The 18,641-nt window shown below is 55.8% G+C and overlaps 1 protein-coding gene across 1 annotated transcript; it reads right to left on the bottom strand.

Annotated features, from left to right (window-relative positions):
* Positions 1-3,570: 3,570 nt before the first annotated feature.
* SYNGR3 (synaptogyrin 3) lies at positions 3,571-17,966 on the bottom strand (the record flags this gene model as incomplete). The annotated part of the gene is made up of 4 exons (XM_082292284.1): positions 3,571-3,780; positions 5,476-5,618; positions 9,419-9,659; positions 17,868-17,966. 4 exons carry the CDS (start codon positions 17,964-17,966, stop codon positions 3,571-3,573), a joined length of 693 nt encoding a protein of 230 aa, XP_082148410.1.
* Positions 17,967-18,641: the final 675 nt, after the last annotated feature.

Below are 18,641 nucleotides of genomic sequence, written 5' to 3'. Positions count from 1 at the left end.
TGCTCAGACAGAGGTATCTGCAAAGAAACTGAACTTCCCAACCCTCAGGTGGGAGCTGTTGGAGATTAAAACTCTTAAAGGAGCTGAGGTTTTTAATGTGTATTGCAACGAAATCCAGGCAGCTGAACTGGGGTTTCAAGTTGAGACAGTGAGGGCTAGTTCTGAGCCTCACTGGGGGGGAGAGGGGCTTGTGACACACAGAGGGTTCAAAATGCAACTGAGAACGGGACCAGGGGGGACCAGAGGGGAACCAGAGCCACCTGCTTGGGGACAGCATAGGCTGGGAGGAGTCTGTAAAATACACAGCAGCTTTTACTGAGAGAAATACCCATTCCATGGAATAATGATGGGATTTCCTAACAAACAGACCATGGTTAGAGGGCAGCAGGCAGAGCCAGAAGCCACCCCTGCGTCTTTGGGGGCTGGCACTGGGATGGATGGTACCAAACACCCCTGTAAGGGACTGATGGGCAGGAGAAAAGAAGTGCTGTGGGTGTCACTTATTGTAGCATGAACTGATGGCACAAGAGCCAGTGAGATCCCAAGTTCCTGATGTCATGTAAAGGGAGGGGTTTGCAGAGCCCTGGCACACTCAGGACAATCCTGGCATGGTTTTGGGACAACTTTGGGACAGCCCTGGCATCCTTTTAGGATGTGGCCTGGGTCCTTACAAGGGGGCAAGTGCTTCTGTACCACAGCTGGGAGAAAAAGAGGAGAAAGATGAAAATTGATGTTCAAATACCTTGAAACCCCCAGCACATCATGGTTTCTGCACCCATGGCTCTGGTTCTCCAACCATGGCCCCCTTGGGGTGTTTGGTGACAACCCCACCTGCACACCCTGCTCTGCCTGACGGACACACCAAGGTGCTGCCACAGCCACCGCAGGGCACCGGTGACACCCAACAGCTGAGGGGGCTCCCAAAGGATTTGGGGCAGGATTCCAGGCATGGGTGTCACCCTCCCTCTAAGTGGGGTTAAATTCAGCAAAGTGAGGGCTCCACGGGGCTGGGGGGCTGCACCAACAAACCCCAAAATGGGGTTGAGTCAGGCTGAGGTGGGTGAAGGCTCTTGCCAAGGCCAGGGAGTTTGGGGTTGTCTCGTCTGGCCTGGTGACACGGCCTCAGCGTGGCCACCTCGGACATAAACCCATTGCAATTCCCTGGAAAAATGCTCCAGCTGTGGGACTCCTGCCTGTCCCAGCTGCCTGTCTCAGTGCCACCCCAGCAGGGCTGCCACCCCTCCTCTACCTGGGACTGGCACTTTGGGTGCAGAGATGAGGGCTCACCTCCCTCCAGGTTCCTGTTGAGTGATGAGGCTGGACATGTTATTCCAAGCTCCAGTTTAATCAAGGACATCTCCTGTGCTGGCAGGAAGCCCCTCAGGCACCCAACCCTTCCTCCTCCTGCCTGCCCAGCAGAGCAGGCGGGTGCCTCCTGCAAGGAAAAGGTAACACTGACTTTGGGAAGCTGAACCAGCCACCACCCTCGGGAAGCACCAGGAGTTGTGCCAGTGTGGTCCCCATGTCCCTGCTGCTGCTCCAGAGGTCAGTCCCGGCACAGAGCGTGGTGGGATGTGCGTGTGGGGGCAAAGAAAGGCAATGCAGGCCTCGGGGGGACATTCAGAGCGTGTAATATTCAGCATGGGGGGCACACGGGGCAGGACACGTCCCGCAGGCAGACACAGCTTTAGCTCTTTACGGTTACACGGAAACTCTGGAACAGTTATATTATAGTTAGAAAAAATACACTGTACCCAACGAACATTATCTCACGTACAATCAATTTAAACATTTAAATTGATTATAATTTTGCTAAAATATTAACACAAGTACTGTTTGTGCTGCTAAAGTTTCAGTGTTCCCTCTAAGGAAAATATTGCTACAGTTCTACCGTACCCTGTATTAAAATCCTCGGGGTTTTTTCTTTCCCAGCAAGACTGACTCCACAAAACCACAAAGATGCCGGAATTCATTGAGGCTGATACCACACTGGGTTGGGGTGTCCGTGGTCAGGCACCTGTGAGGAGCTTGGCACAGCCAGGACCTGGAGCCAAGGCAAGGAATGCGCTTCGCCACCGGCAGTGACCTCTTGGGATGATTGGCTGCTTAATTAGTGCATCGATCTGCTGCTCATTAATTAGTGCATTGATCTGCAACTCAGCAGCAGGAATGAGCTGTGGCGATGGCGACCAGGACCTGTGGCAGGGGAGGGGACAGGTGGTGGCTATTGCTCCTCACGAGGTTGGAAGGCAGCGGCGGCTTTGCCGGCGTGAACTGAAAAGGCAGGACCCCGGATTGCCGGGAGAGCCAGGAGTCTCCAGGGATGGAGCTGCCACCAATGGGGCTGGGAATTCAAGTTTCAGCTCCTCTGCTCAGCCCTTAGTGACACAGCCTGGATCAGCTGCCACACGGGCAGGGAAAGCTGGCGGGTGGCTGACAAGGACCTACTGGATTTTACACATTTCGTTCTTTTACAAGGCAGGAATTTTGCAGCTGAACCCCCAACCTGAGCCTCTTTCCTGGATGCTTTTCACTGACTCTCTTTCCACACCATTTCCAAACACGGGGCCATGAGCCCACACAGGATGGACTTTAATGGCCTGTGAAGGCTTTCCAGTTCCCTGCCTGGATCCCTCATTCCTGCAGACTGTGGGGTGACACACGTGTCCCCACCTGCGGTTCTGCTGCAGCTGACAGATGGTGGCTGCTCCCAGAATAAAAATACAAGTCCAGTATTGCTCCTAATGGCCTTGGATGTTGAGACTGAGCCCCTCACCTTGGTCCTCACCTCTCCACAGTGAAGAAACATCAGTGTTGCCAACCAGAAATTCCTCAGGAATTTACAAACTTCCCAATCCCCCCGTGAAGGAACAGAACCACAAAGTGCCACATTCCCGATGATCACAGGCTATTCCCAGTTAGCAACCAGCTCCTGCTGAACTGGTTTCCACTTTCAAACAGCGAATTTTTTAATCCTCAACCAGAACTCGTTGAAGTGTAGAAGCAATCTGAATGCTGATCCCAATCCCAGCCTGCTGTGCCCCCCCTGTGCCTCTAAACCAAGTTTTGAAACACCTGTTTGGATGTTTGTTTTGTACAGCAAATATATACAAAGAAAAGTAACACAGACACCACTGATTTCCCTGTGAATTTGGCACTTTCCGTGGAACCTGGACTGGAAGCTCCGCAGCAGGAGCAGACGGGGCAGCTCTGCCCACTGCCCACCCACCCTCAATGGATTCTGTGTTAGCTCTGGAAGAACGAGATAATAATTCCTCAGCTGATGCTTTCTAAGAGGAAAAGGTGTCCTGGGCTTTCCCAGCAGAGCTCAGAGGGGGCATTTACTCCCCTTCCCCACGTGTAGGTGATGTGGTACCAACCTCCCTTCCTCCTGGCTTAGAGGGAACACTGCTTTTAGAAACCCTGGGACAGGTAAGACAAGAACCAATACCACTGTACAGAATTCACTGCACAACGAGCTAATAAAGGGACCCGGCACTGACTCGCCACGGCAAGGAAATGGGACTGGATACATTTGGGACCAGGCAGGGGTGGCACCGCCCCAGCCCCTCAGTACGCTGGCACTTGGTAACCTTTGGGGTTGGGCTCTAAGGTCTCGGTGAAGGGGGGGCTCTGGTAGGTCTCCGTGCTCTCCACGCCGCTGCCGCCGGGGTAGCCGGGGTAGGACGCGCTGGGGTCGGTGCCGAACTGCTCGGTAGCGAACAGGGACATGTCCGTGCCCAGGCGGTACCGCTGCAGCGCCCGCAGCGCCAGCACCACCTGCAGGGAGCGAGGGACGGGCTCAGAGAGGGCAGGGCTGCAGCCCCACAGCACCCCGTGTCCCTCAGGGGAACCCCCATAACCCCCCCAGCCCCCCCAGGACCCCATGTTCCCCCAGGACCCTGTGTCTCACCAGCATCACACACCGCCCCAGGACCTCAAGTCCTCCCACGATCCCCCAAACCCTCAGGACCTCACATCCCACCAGGCCCCCATGCCTTCCCAGGACCTCCCAGGATCCCACAATCCCCTCAGGACCTCGCACTGCCCCAGGATCCCATGTCCTCCAGGACCCTGCGTTCCCTCAGGACCCCACATCCCCCATGTTGCTGCAAAGCACCGAGCCCATCGCAGCATCCCAGCAAACTGCCACCCCACTCCATTGTACCCAAGAGCTAATCCAGCCCCAAACCCCACCCAAACACTCCAGAAGCCATTTCTGTGGGACAGGGTGACCCCCAGAGCTCTGCCTGGGGTGGGGGGCCCTGGCTGTGCAGATCTGGCACTACTGGCCCCAATAAACCCATCTGCTGTGGGGAAGGAAAGCTGCCGAGTGCCAGGCCAGGAAAATAGGTCAGTTCTGCCAAGACTCCTTCACCCTTTTCCAGGTTGCTGGAATTGAGGTTGCAAATGGTGGGAAATGTGGGCGGCAGAGCCGGGAGGGCCCTGCACTCGCTCTCATTCCAGGAGGCTTCATTAACAACTCAATTAGTTTGCAAACGATGGGCTGAGGAGGCTAAAAAATGCCGTAGAAGCCAGGGATGGCTTCCCAACCATCCTGGCCATCCGGGGTGGGAGCAGATGCTGATGGGATGGAGAACATCCCACCCACTGCCCTTCCCTGTGGCAGCCAACGATGGGGAAGAGCTGGGATTAAAAGAGATTTATTTGGATAATCATAAAGCAGGGAGCAGTTAAACTGGGGAGGAACTGGAGCAAGGCTTGCTGCTGAAAAGCCTTGGACTGGCTTTTGCTCAGTTCTTTTAAGGCAATATGGAATCAGGGCACATCCTGGGGCTCTGTGCCCAGGAAAAGCTGCAGGAGGGATGGAGGTACACAGAGCCATCCCTGCTTCTCCACACACAGCCCCTGGAGCGGGAGCCCCCAGGGGTGGCACAGCCTCCCCGAGTTCATGTGGGGTCCAGGTGGGCCCCATGGTTTCACACAGCCCTGGCTGAAGTCGCTCTGCCTGTGTGGAGCCAAAAATGGGACCAAAGGGGGTTTCTACAAGCCCCTTCTTCGGGTGGACAGCAGAGGGGCGAGTTCAACTTGTCCCAGGAGGGAGCTGATGAGCCTGAGAGCTCCCAAAATCCCCCAGCCATCCCACAAACCAGCTCAGTGCAGAGATCTGCTCCTGGGGACTCTCTGCCTCCAACGAGCCGCCCTGGGGCTCTAACGAGGTCCTGAAATCAGGGCAGCTCGTGGCTGGTGACACGTTTTCAATGGGAACAAAACTTTCCAGCCCTGGGAGAAAGGGAAGCCTGGAATTCCCCAGCAGGAGGGGACTGAGCTGATGCTTCCTGGGTAAGAAACCACCAGTTCCACGTGTGGAGGGCCCGCAGGCTTCCCCAGTACAGCCGCTCACTGCCCACCAGGATTCACTTCTCCAAATCCCAGACTCCCCCTCCAGCTCAGCACTGACCCCAGGCAGGTTTCATTTCTGCTCTGCCCCCTCAGCTCCGGGGCTGTGCTCACCCAGATGATGATGGAGAAGAAGGAGAAGGTGATCGCTGCCCGCGCGGCGTCGGCGCCCTGCGAGAACCCCCTGGTCAGCGTTGTCCTCTGCCACTGGTTTGCCAGGAAGCAGAAGGCTACAAACCACAGGAAGGCCAGGAAACCTGCAGGAGAACAGAGCTGGTCAGTGCTGCCCCTGCCCAGCACCTCCCCTGCTGCAGGCCCCCCTTTGCTGCTGCACAAACCACCCAGGTTTCCAACAGGAACGGGAATTTTGGGAGCCATGGCCCAAAATGAGCTTATTAAAAGAGGCTGATACAAAAACAGAGATGGAAGGAAACTTGTGGGGTTATCTCAAGTGTGTTGCCTGTCTGAAGTTCAGCTCAGCTACACCTCAACTTGATCTCAAAGACCCCCAGGGACAGCACATCCTCCCTGGACATGTTAGAGAGGGACTTTTCATAAGGGCATTGAATAATAGGACAAGGGGGAATGGCCTTGAGATGAAGGAGGGTGGATTTACATTGGATATTGGGAAGAAATTCTTCCCTGCAAGGGTGGGGAGGCCCTGGCACAGGGTGCCCAGAGAAGCTGTGGCTGCCCCTGGATCCCTGGAGTGTCCAAGGCCAGGCTGGACAGGGCTTGGAGCACCCTGGGATAGTGGAAGGTGTCCCTGCCCAGGGCAGAGGGTGGCACTGGATGCGCTTTAATGCCCCTTCTAACCCAAACCATTCTGTAATTCTGTGATTCTATGACACGTGAGAGCTCTGCTCATCCCTGCAGAGAATCCCTCTGGGCCTGTGGAACTGAGCAGAAGCACACTGGTGATTATTCCTGCCTGGAAGCAAAGCTGGCTGAGCAAGATATGGCTGCAGCTGCCCTAATTCCATCCCCAGCCACCAGCACTGCCTGGTGCCAAGGAGCTCAGGGAACAGTCAAGGAAAAGCCAGGAGCACACAGGGTCAGCAGCAGGGATGTTTTCCAGCACTGGGAAGGAGAGCTGCACAACACCTGGACCCTCCCATGATGCTGTTTTAAGGCTCTCCATCATTCCTGATGCCTCAGATTCCAGGTGTCAGTGCACACGTGGATGTCAGGAATGCTGAGCTGCCCAGCAGCTTCCCAAGGATCATCATCCAGGCTGCCAGTCCCTGTCTGACTGCAGGGAGAGAAGAACCTTCCTTTATTCCCATTTATTCCCCTTTATTCCCCTTTATTCCCATTTATCTTGCCAGTTGTCCCTAAATACAATAAAAAATGCACATGAGCATCCCCAGCCAGTGCTGGAGGTACAGGGCTCAAGGCCTTGAATTCCGAATTTGCTCCTAATTGCAGTTTAAGACACATTCCTTGTCTCCTGCACGGCTGGGCCTGGGAATTCCCAACCATCAGGCCTGGCCATGAGGCTGCCCTTGCAGGAAGATCAGTCAGGGTTTCCTCTTCCAAATTACAGACACTTCACCAAATACAGCCAATCCTGTCACCAAACCCACCCAAGTCTCTGCACAAGTATTTTCACTTCCCTTTAGGATGATGACTTGTTGGCAGCATTAAACAAGACCTCTGGGATTTATTCCTTAAAGGTCACCCTTTAAGGACAGGGATCTTTTCTGTTCCCCTGCTGTTACAAGGGGGCTTTACCAGCAGCTGTTCCCTGGGATGGGAAGCAGATCCAAGCCCTACATTTGGACCTCAGCCATTGCTTCAAATCCCACTGGGGGTGGTTTGGAAGTGGAAATCACAGAGGTGAAACAAGAGCAGCTCCCAAAGGTTAATTCACACAGTGGGAGCAGCAGGATGCTCAGGGACAAGCTCTGGGGCACAGGGCTGGCACAAGGGACGTGGGGCTGGCACTGGTTTGTGGAGGGTGAACCTGTTCCTGTGTGTAACACTCGACCCAGCACAGCTCGTCCTCCCTGGCAGGACACTGCCACTGAGTCCCTGCTGCCACTCTGTCCCCAGTGCCACCCCAGCCCTGGTGGCACCCACGGGATGTCAGGAGTTAAAATGACATCATGCACAGCCCGGACCCAGCACGGCTGCGCTGGGTACTGCAGCTGCCAAATCCCTCTGCACCACTGAGCTCGGTGAGGCACTGACCTTCCTCAGCCTGAAATCATCAGCATCTCCAGCCAGGAACGGCTGGGATCGCTTCTGCTGCCACCCATGTGCACTTCCAGGAGGCTTTGTGATGCAGAGAGAAGCCTTTCCCCTCCAGACCAGCTCTGCCTGGATCTCTGGGCAGCAGGAGGATTCCCTCCAGCGCCATGGGCAAGGCAGGTATCACTGCCAATGGAGGAGATGGGGTCAGGCACGGAGAGCACCTCCAGAAACACAAGCCAGGTGTGGTTTGATGTTTGGAGAACTGACACGGATTTTAAAAGCCCTCAGAGAGGGCTGAGCTGGCAGTGACGTGGTGAGGTTGCATGTGCCAGCCCCAACTCCAGCTGGATCAGGCACGGCAGCAGCTCCACTCCCTCCAGCACTCCGGGGAAAAGGAGAGCGCCAGGAAGCACCGCAGGAGCCAGGAGATAATGATCATTTAAGGATCTGCAGACAACAGAGTGCAAACACCGGGGAAGATGTGTTACCACCCTAATCATAGCCTGGCCTCCAGCAAAGGCCTGTCTACGGGAACAGCTGGAAGAGCAGCTGGAAGAGAAGGCTGTAAATGCTGTTTTCAGTGTGGTGGCCCTGCCTGAACCCCCACCTGTGCCCCAGTGTTACCTCACAGTTACGTTCCAGAGGCATTTTAGGACGAAATTCTTCCCTGTGAGGGTGGGGAGGCCCTGGCACAGGTTGCCCAGAGAAGCTGTGGCTGCCCCGTCCCTGGAAGAGTTTAACAGGGCTTGGAGCATCCTGGTCTAGTGGAAGGTGGAACTGAACGGGCTTTAATGTCCCTTCCAACCCAAACCATTCCAGGATCTGATGATTGTCTCATTTCTCCTCTCAGTGGATCCATCACAGGGACAAAGGAGAAAGGAGGCAGAGTCTGAGAGCAGTGCCAGCTCCCATGTGCCTGGCAGGGAGCAGAGGGCTGTCAGGATGTGAGGCAGGGAGGCAGGGTAGCAGCCTGGCCCTGTGACACACAGCAGCAGCCAGAAGATGGATGTGATGTCCCCCTTTTGCTTGAATCCGAGGATTTCAGGCACTGAGCCCCATGGAAGGGGCTGTAAATTTTATCTAACAAGGGCTGGATGGTGCTCCAGGACCATGGAAATGAGCTTTGCAGCGAGGAGAGAACAGCCTGAACAACAGGCAAGGCAGGGAGGTGATGATGGATGTTTTCATTTGGGACAGAGAGCCATCAGCAACACCTGTGCTGGATAAATCACCTTCAGACTTTGCTAACAGAGCCTGGGAATGCAGAACAGCAGCTGCAAACGGAGCCAGGCAGCTCCCACAGCTGAGCAGAGGATGTTCCCTCCCAGCCCAGAGCATCCTGCCTGGTCCTGTCTGCATGGATGAGCCTCAGGTCGAGGGCTCAAGAGGGCACAGCAGCTCCGTGGGCAGCCCCAGCCCCAGCTGCACAGAAGCTACTTCTGCTCTGCTCCAAACTCGTGCACAAAGTGAAACCAGACCCGAGGCAGCTGATGAAACCACTTTTGCTTTTCTCGAGCCAGAACAGGAGATGTAGGAGGGTGAAACCCCCTGTGTGGGCTCTGAGATGTGACCACCAAGCCTCACCTCCGTGCATGGCCTCACCAAACCCGGCTCAGCAAACAGCTCCAGCTGCAGTGGGACATGCCACTGTCCCCAGCCACAGTGGGCTTCCTCAGTGCTCACTGAGCCCATGGCTGGATGGGACAACTCCCCTGCCAGCCCTGTTGTCCCCAGCCGAGGCACACGAGTTGTGTCAGGCCATGGGGGGAGCGGGGAAGACTCGGGAGTGGAGGGGCAGGGCACAGCAATGACCTCAAAGAGCCAGACCCATGCAGAGCAGAGCAGAGCAGAGCAGAGGTACCTGAAAAGCCGAGGTCCAGCAGCACGGCCCGTTTGCGGTCCTTGACGCTGCTGATCTGCTGGAAGTACAGGTCCACCACGAAGAAGAAGATGCAGCCGAAGAAGGCGATGATGCCCACGGCGATGCCATAGCTGCAGGCACTCTCATTCTCGTTGAAGATGCAGAGCAGCTCGGGGTGCTGGCTGTCCTTGTTCACGTAGCACTCGTTCACGATGGAGCCGAACACCACGATGGAGAAGATCTGCAGGAGGAAGGAGAGAACACAACTTGCTGCTGTTTGCATTTGACTCTGTTTTCCAACAGCAGCGTCACTGGATTCAATCCCGTCGTCGACTCCATGGCAACGTGGCATTTGGGAGACACATCCCAGCTCTCGTTTGGTTGGTGTTTCCAACCAGTACCTGGGTGTTCCTCCTCTGTGAGGTGGAACCTCCTCCTGCCTTCCAGTGCCTTGCTGTGCAGAGTATTTTAAGGATCTTGTTCTCCAGACAGGCTGGGGAAGGAAAAAATAAACAGATGGGGCAGGTCCCTGCAGAGTCTCTGTGCTTGTGTTGCTCTCTGCTGTCAGGCTGTGCCCCACAAACCCCCTCACGTCCCTGTGGAGCGGGAAGGAAGGTAGGGACAGGGGATAACGGAGTGGCTGAGCCAGGGAAGGGCTGGATTGCTGGTGAAGGGACACAGGACATGTGTGGGGACATGGGAACAGCTCACCTGGGCACAGGGGCACGGGCTGCCCTGGGAGCAACAGGGTGATTTTTCACTGGTTGAGCAGGGCCTGAAGGATGCAGCTCCTGCATCCATTATCCAGTGACCTGGCTTGGGCCCAAGAGGGACACAAGGGCAGGGGCTGCTGGGGCTGCCCAGGTCCCCACGCTGGCACCACAGGGTGTCACATCCCTGCAGGCAGGGAAGGAGCCGGATGGCAGCGGCTGCCTCAGTGGATACCACTCACCCTGGGCATGCCCAAGGAATTCCCTCATCTCCCAGCACCAGAGGCAGGAAGGGAAGCTGTGGGACTAGATGCAGCACAATCCGCTCTGGATCCCGCTCCGGCAGAGCCCGGGGAGAGGCTGTGAGCAGGGAAGGGAGCAGGGTGTGCAGGCACATCTCCCTCACACTGGGAACCTCTGATCTCATCCCTGGCTGCCGGCTCCCGCATCCCTGCACGCATCCCCGCTGCCTCCCGGGACACAGCTGGAGGCCAGGGATGCAGCAGCAGAGATAAGAGGCTCCTCCAGCTCTCCTGGGAGCAGCTGGGGACAGGAACAGGGCATGATTGGCTCCTGCTGCACCTGCAGGAACAGCATGACACGATGGGCATGAGACAGGGACAGGTGACATGGGGGCAGCAGCCCAGGAGCCACAGGACAAAGCACAGCTGGTGGCTCTCACAGCCACCTGTGTCACCTGTGTCACCTCCTGCAGCTCCCGGGGAAGCTGTGTCACAGAGCAGGGGAAACAAAGCAGAACCCATGGTGAGCAAACCACCCCCAAGGTTCCAGCACTCTTGCACATAACACTGGGACAGATCTTCTCTCCTCTTCCTCCTCTTGGAATTTAACCATGGCCCAGGGTCCTGTCCCACATCCATCCCTGGCTCAGGTCAGCCCTGAGCACCAGCCATGAGCTCAGTGGCCACCCAAGTCACCCCAAGGCACCTGCACCCTGTTCCTCACTGGTGCTGTACTTCAGGGAGCCCTTGGGATGGCACAGCAACACCATCATCGCCACCATCCCCACCACCACCACCATCACCATCATCGTGCTCACAACAAGAGGGGCTGTGTATAAGGAAGAAACAACAACAAATGGCACTAATAGTTTTCCCAGAGCTTTGGCAGCAGCTGTAACATCAGCAGTTGTAAAAATCTCTTCATAAATAATGCAAAATTGTTATTTACTATCAGAAATAGCAGCAGCATTTATAAAACAGGCCCTGGAAGAAATTATGTGATTCTGGAAAACATGAATAATTGAGAACCTCTGATTTCAGGCGATTACTTCTCTGGCAGGCCAGCAAACTTGTACTCAGCTTCTCTGAGAAGTTCCACTCAGTTCTCCCAGGATTAACAACCTTCTCCATGCTTTTGGGAGCCTGCTGGGAGCCCAGAGCTTTGGTGGGTGAGGGTGAGCTCCCAAAAATACAATTAAGGACGTCACAGCACAGGCATGTGGTGCCTGCACCAGCTTTGCACAGCTGGGGCTGTCGATGTCAATGCTTTCTTTTAAAAAAAGGATGTTTTATCAATTAACACCATGAGACCCCCACAACCCCATTTCAATGTACAAAACATGGAACACGCAGCTTTTCCTTGGGAGGTCAAAGTAGCAAGGAATTCCACGTGCACACATTTGATAGATGAGCTCAAAACATCGGCACTGGCTGGAATATTCCTGTCAAAACGTGCCTTTCCATGGGTTTTCTCCCCCTCATCCCAGGATTGTAATGTTATGGTTTTTCTTAAAAAACTCACTGGTGCTGGTGAAGCATTTTAATGAGAATAGATTTGGTGCTGACTTTCTAAGTATAGATGAAAAAGTGCTTTTATTTTAGGAAAACGTGGGAAGATGAAATAAATGTGGGCAGGAAAAAAAACCCCCTGTGTTTTTTAAAGTTCACGCAAAACAAGGGCATCTTCCCAATCACCTCCACAAACCACAGTGGCTCAAACCCCCAACCAGCTCATCAGACTTGAAAGAGAAAACACAAGGTCAGATTTTCCACTGTGAGCGAGATTTTATGGGCCTGAGCAGTATCTCAGAGGATTTGCAATGGAGCCTGCACAGGACACTTCCATTTTCCAGCTGAACAACCCAAGGCAACCAGCAACAAATTCTGCTCCTCCTGGATGAACCGGTGCAAGACACAGTGAGAAAACCGGATTCTCCCCAGCCACCCCAGAGGGAAACTGCATCCCCCATCCTTGCATCCTGCCAAAGCTTCCACAGGGATGTGCTGGCAACTTGGGGGCTCCTGGTGTGCGGGTTCCTGAGTGCTGGGAGCGCCCACCTCCAGCAGCTCCAGCAGCACAGACCATTAATGCTGCTCTGCCTTCGGCTGCAGGGAGAATGGGAAGGAGGAAAGCTCTCCTCTCCCATCCTTTCCACTTAGAGCTGCACTTCAGCCACACAAAGGAGCCTCAGTCACACCCTGGAGGGAGCACGACGCGGGCCAGGAGCCCTCAGACCCGTGGGGACACAGATGGGCTACTCATGCAAAGGGAGTTGGGGCTCCACCAAACCAGGGACAAACTGGGACCTCTCCTGTTAATGAAGGCCAGCAGCCCAGTTCCACCAGTTTAAAGTTTGCTTCCAAGCAAGAGCAGACAACTCTCCAGGCCAGGTGACATTTCTGTGGGACAGGACAATGGGACAGGTCTTCTCTGCTCAGAGAGTGGGGAGGCTCTAGCACAGAGCAGCTGTGGCTGCCCCATCCCTGCAAGTGTCCAAGGCCAGGTTGGACAGGGCTTGGAGCACCTTGGGATAGTGGAAGGTGTCCCTGCCCATGGCAGGGGGTGGGAATGGATGGGCTTTAAGGTTCATTCCAACCCAAACCATTCGAGGATTCCATAATTCTGCTGGACCCATCAGGCCCTCGCAGGAGCCCAGGGCACTGGGACACTGATGTGCCCAGGATGGAGACACCTTTCAGGTGTGGATAAAGCTGGGAGCTGTGGCTGCCCTCTCTCCAGCACATTTTTGCCATCTGGAGGACACTGGCTGGCCAGGCTGCCTCCCTTGCTTCTGGAACTATGCTCTGCAGATCCCTGTTCCCTCCTGGAGCTCCAGCAGGCTGGACCCCAGCACACACACAGTTTTCCTCCCCGTTGCTTTCAGCTTTCTGCAGCCCATCACCTAAAATTTGCTTCAGGAGACCTCACAGCCTGAGCAGAGTCAGGCAAGGAAAACAAAAAGCAAATAACACTGGAGAGCACGAGCTGAGAGCTTCAGTGTGAGCTGTCAGCCATTTTAAGGTGAGATGTTTCCACTGCTGAGGCACTGTACTTGGATTTGGGACCTATAAAAAACATCACCAGAAGGTGTGGGGTTGTAGGAGACTGCAGAACCTGGCTTTGATTACACACGCAAGCAACCATTAATGTCAGCATTGAGGAAATGTAACGCACGAGGAAAAATAATCCAGAGCTCATTTCCTCTGCTGTGGCTCCTGATCAACAGTGCTGGGCACAAGCCACATGTGCAGAGAGCCAAGCTCTGGGTGATTCCTCACTCCCTCCAGGAAGCCTCGTGCTCAGCTCCCTCCCCTCCTCGAGCCAGCAAGGGAAGGATGGGCCATCAAACGAGAAGGGAAAACAATTAAGGTCAAATTAGCACAGGCCAAATCCTGCTTAGCACTGAGTGTTTTCCTAAGCCCCACTAAGCCCCTGTGCTGTGTTGGGCATGGGCCTGGCGCAGATTCCCTGCTCAGGGATGAGTGGAACCCTTGGCACAGGGCCAGGCTCCCTCAACACCCACCCAGCTCAGATCCTGGGGAATCAGGTCCTGGGTCCCTCTCCAGTTTATCTTTACAGTTGTCAGTCACAGGGAAGTTTCCAGCACTGATCTGCACAATTTATTGGAGGGTGTGAAGATCAAAGCTCTGCTTTAAGAACCGCCAGATCTCCCACAGGACTATGGAGAAGACCACGAAGGGAAGAGCTGGCGTGGTTTCTGGCACAGAAAGAGGTGGTCTGATGCTGGCTGTAATAGGTTTAGGGCCATGTCCACCAGTAATCAGCTTGGGAGGATGTGTATTGATGACCACATGACTGATTTTTCCTGAATTACTTTTTCTGATGTGGGAAGAGCTGCCGGCTGAGACACAGCATCCATTCAACGTTCTTAATCTCGTCCTGCAATCTGAGCACATGGCACACCAGCAGTGCTTGAAACCAGAGATGACAGGAGCATGACAATTTAGAACCATTTTAAGCTCAGATGCAGCGAAGCTTCCCTATAATTCCATTACCAAAATGTTACATTTAAGTTCTGCCTTTAATCCATAGCCTGCAGAAGGAGAAAATTAAGACAGAAATCTGATGACCCTTCTGAAAAGTGGGCAGGACCAAAGTCTGAAGCAGCTCAGATCATGCTAATGACTCTGAGCATTGCTGTGGGCTCCTGAAGCGCCAGAGCAGCCTTGGAGCTCTTCCCTAAGAGCCCGGAGTGCTCGGGGGACAGTGAAGCCCCTGAAGAGCCATCCAGAGCTTATTCCTTGCACTTCTCCTGCTGACCTCCAGGGAGGCAGAGGGATGGGATGGGATGGGATGGGATGGGATGGGATGGGATGGGATGGGATGAGGGCGCACTCATGGGACCCAGCACTGCACTTGTGCTGATGCTCTGCATGAAATCACAGGAATTGCTCAAAAAGTTTACCAGAATATTTTCCAAAACTGCTTTTAAAAGCCAAACCTAAGCCTATGTTAAACGAACAATTGCCTTGCAAAGCTGAGTGGCCACTTGAAAGTCTGGCTGGCACAGGCAGTCACAGAGAAAGGAACTCATGATTCTGCAGGCATCCGTCATGAATATCGACTCTGTTTGGCTGTGCAAAAAATGTCTCAAAAGGAAACCACAAGAGCGATCACATCTTCATCTGACAAACTGCATCAGACAGAGGGGGAAGAGATGAATGAGGAACTGTTAAATGGTTCTTTCCAGCTTTTGATTCTACAGCTCAAGCCAGGAGCAGTTTTTTCCCCCTCCGATACTCAGAATTACTCTGTCAACGGGAGGTTGTTGAGGGAGGCAGAACCAGGAATCCCCTTTGGCCACCACTGACATTTGGGGATTTCTGTGTTAAGTCACCATTCACCTGCCAGTCCCTTACTGCCAGCACAAGGTCCCCGAGGCAGCCACTGGAGTCACAAAAGGGAACTGGACCTTCCTTTGGTGGTGGCTCCCTGGGAAGCCCCAGCAGTATCGATCAGCCAGATTAGTCACTCACTTCAGGCACCTGGGGCTGACCCCAAATCCCTGTGGGATTTCTCCATCCCCCCCCACCTAAATCAGCCCATCCCAGGCAGCTCCCTCCTTTTCCCAAGGGAACCTCACGCACAGCAAGGGTCTTGTCTCTGGTGTGGGATTCAGCTGCTCAGGTTAACCACGGCTACAAAGAGGTGCCACAGAGGCACAGGAAGGAAAACCACGTGAAGAAAGCCCACCCCAAAGCCTGATCTCAGCCCCACCCCACTCCTCAGCCCAGGGCTTGCTGAATAACCAACCACCCATGGCTGTTTTGTGCTGGCACGGGCAGCTCATCCCCCCTGGGATAGCAAGCAGAGAAGCCTGGGAAGGTTCCGTTTGCTTTGGGAACCAGGGAGTGGCATGGTGAGCATCGGTCCGAGCTCCTTCCCAGCCACCAGCATGGATGTCACCACGTGCCAGAGCACTGCCACACTCACCCAGGACAGCAGCAAGAAAGGCAGCAGAGCCTTGGGCTGCTCCCTCCATCCAAGCTCTCCATCCTGGCACGGGTTTGGTTTGGCAAGAGCAGCAAAGCAACAGCTCAGGAGGAACCCAGGCACAAGGGTCAGCAGTGGGAAGGGAATGCCCTCACACCTCGCTCTGACTGCAGTCCCAGCTCACACTGCAAAGGAGCCATAAATGCTGAACTGGTTTAAGATACGGGTAACTGGACTGAAACAGCCAAGCTGGGGATCTGAACCCCCAGGCCGGAACAGTGATGAACCCTCACAGATCTATCAGCGAATGTGAGACCTGGAAAAAGGGTTCCAAAGGGAGCTCCCACATGAGCTTCCACAGCCCAACCCCCAGCTCACCGAAAAGGGCAAAAAACTCCCTTTTTGCTCAGTGGGGGCTTTGGAGCCAGCCTAAATATTGCAAACATTTATGGGATAGCACCACGCTCATCCCACCTTTGTCTACACTGGTGGCCCCTGCACTTGTCTGGAGTTAAGTTGATGCATTTCTGTAGTTGTAAGCACTTGTTTGTCACTGATTCCCTGTGAACACAGAGCCATGAAATGAGGGACTTTGCCACTGAACAAAACAGTGAATATGTACAGGAATATTTGCTAAGCTGGGACTTTTATTTTGTATCTATCTTCCATATTCTGGTCCTGCTTCTCAGCAGTGTCTAATCCCCTTCTGTCAACAAGGATGGGGAGCCCTCTGGGTGCAAGGTGACACACCACCAACAGTGGGTCAGATTTAACTAAGTGTACCCAAACCCAACACCACTGCCTGCAGTTTGACACTGCCACTCAGGGAGGATCCAGACCAAGTTTTCTTCTAGGAAACAACTGCTGCCCTGCACCTGAACCCTGCCCAAAATGCCCCATCCACACCAAGCTGGATGCCCCAGATTCATCCCTGGCCCCTGCTCTTCCCCAGCAATGGAGTCGTGGGCCTTCTCCAAGCCCTGGGAAGGACATCAGCTCCCATTCAGCCACACACTGCAGCATGTGGTTTAACTTTGAGCATGTGATTGCAGCTGGAATTGTTCGTGTGCCGCATGTTGCGCTGCTCAGGGCCTCGGCCAGGGCATCCCAGCCTGGAGAGCCCCACGGACACACCGGCTGTGGCAGCTGGAAGGAGGGAGGCTGGGGGGCTGCATCTCCTCCTCACACCTTTCCTCTGCTCCCTGCCTCATTGAGCACTGCCAAAGGTGACACAGAGCCAGCACAGGTGTGACATGGGCAAGGACAAGCCCCAGGCCCAGCTCGGCTCATCCACAGCCTCCAGCCAAGCACTGGAGCCAGGTGAGAGCCGGGCAGACCCTTCCCACGGGGGGTTTTGGGAAGGACCTGGCATTCCTGACCTACCACGGCCGATCTCAGCAAAAAGCCAGGCTCGGGGAGGCAAATTAGCCCTTAGCCCTGGGCATCCGGGCACCATGGCCCCAGGAGCACCCTGGCACAGCTCCCTGTGCTGCCTGGTCACGGACCACCAAAGCCTTCCCTGAGCGGCTGCACAGCCCATTCCACCTCCTGCTCCCTGCTCCACGGCGGGAATTCACCGATGGGAAACGTCCAACAAACCTGACATCCTTTCAGCAGCACGGGGAGCAGCAGGGCTGGCTCCCGGATTTCTGTCACACACACGCATGCACGGAGCGTGGAAGGCAGGAAAATGTCCTCTGCCTCCTGCTCCAAACCCCATTCTCCAGCACCGAACAGGAGAGAGGCAGCGGCGCATCCCCCCGCCGCTCCCTGCCCCATTCCCGAGGAAACTCGGTGCCAGCTCCCCCGGGATCCGGCACGGCCCGCGGGGCTGGGCAGCACCCGCCGCACCGGCACCGGGCACGATGCACCGGCTGCGGGCACGGTGCACCTGCGCTGCCCATCACTCCGGCACTGCCCATCGCCCCTGCACTGCCCATCGCCCGGACACTGCCCATCGCCCGGACACTGCCCGCTGCGCCGAGCGCTGTCCCCGCACCGCCGCTGCCCAGCCCCGCGCCTCCGCGGCCGTTCCGCCTTACCCAGGTGGTCACCCGGAGGAGGGTCTGCGGCTGCTTCAGGAAATCCACGGGGTCGATGGCCCCCCCCGCCCGGCCGGCTCCGAAGGACGCTCCTTCCATCTTCCCCCGCGCCCGCTCCGCGCCCAGCCGAGCCCCGCCGCGCGCGCCCCGCGCCGGCCGCGCGCCTGCCCACCCGGCCCCCCCCCCCGCGCCCCTCCCTCGTGGGCTCGTCCGCAGCGCCGCGTGCGGGCGGCGGGAGGAACCACCCGTCGGGTGGGGGGGGAGAGGAGGTGGGCACGGGCAGGTGCGCGCGGCCGGCGCGGGGCGCGCTCCCCCCGCAGCGAGCCCGGGCAGAGACCCCGGCACAGGGATGGGGCTCTGCGCGCTGCGACAGCCGCTGCCACCGGGATGTGGGCACAGCCACTGTCACCGAGCTGTGGGCATGGGCACTGTCACAGTGGGACGGCGACCGTCGCTGAGCTATGGGCATGGCCACCCCAGCACAGCTGTGGCAACTGTGGATAGCCACTGACAATGTGCTGTGGCCATGGTCACCATGGTATGGCCATGGTCACTGTGCTATGGCTGGGGACACCACAGTACAGCCAGGATACCTTGTCATTTCCAGGGTCGCTGTGCTGTTCCAAGAATTACCATTCTACAGTGACCATGCTGCTCTGGGGATAGCGTGCCATGGGCAAGGTGGGCTGTCCTTGCAAGGGTCACCATCCTATGCCAGGGTCGCCAGGCAATGGCAAAGGCTGCCTGTGCTATGGCCCTTTAAGTAGCTGGGCT

This window comes from Coloeus monedula, assembly GCF_965178545.1.
Source record: "Coloeus monedula genome assembly, chromosome: 16".
Lineage (NCBI taxonomy): Eukaryota > Metazoa > Chordata > Aves > Passeriformes > Corvidae > Coloeus > Coloeus monedula.
This window is presented reverse-complemented; position numbering and strand designations above follow the sequence as displayed.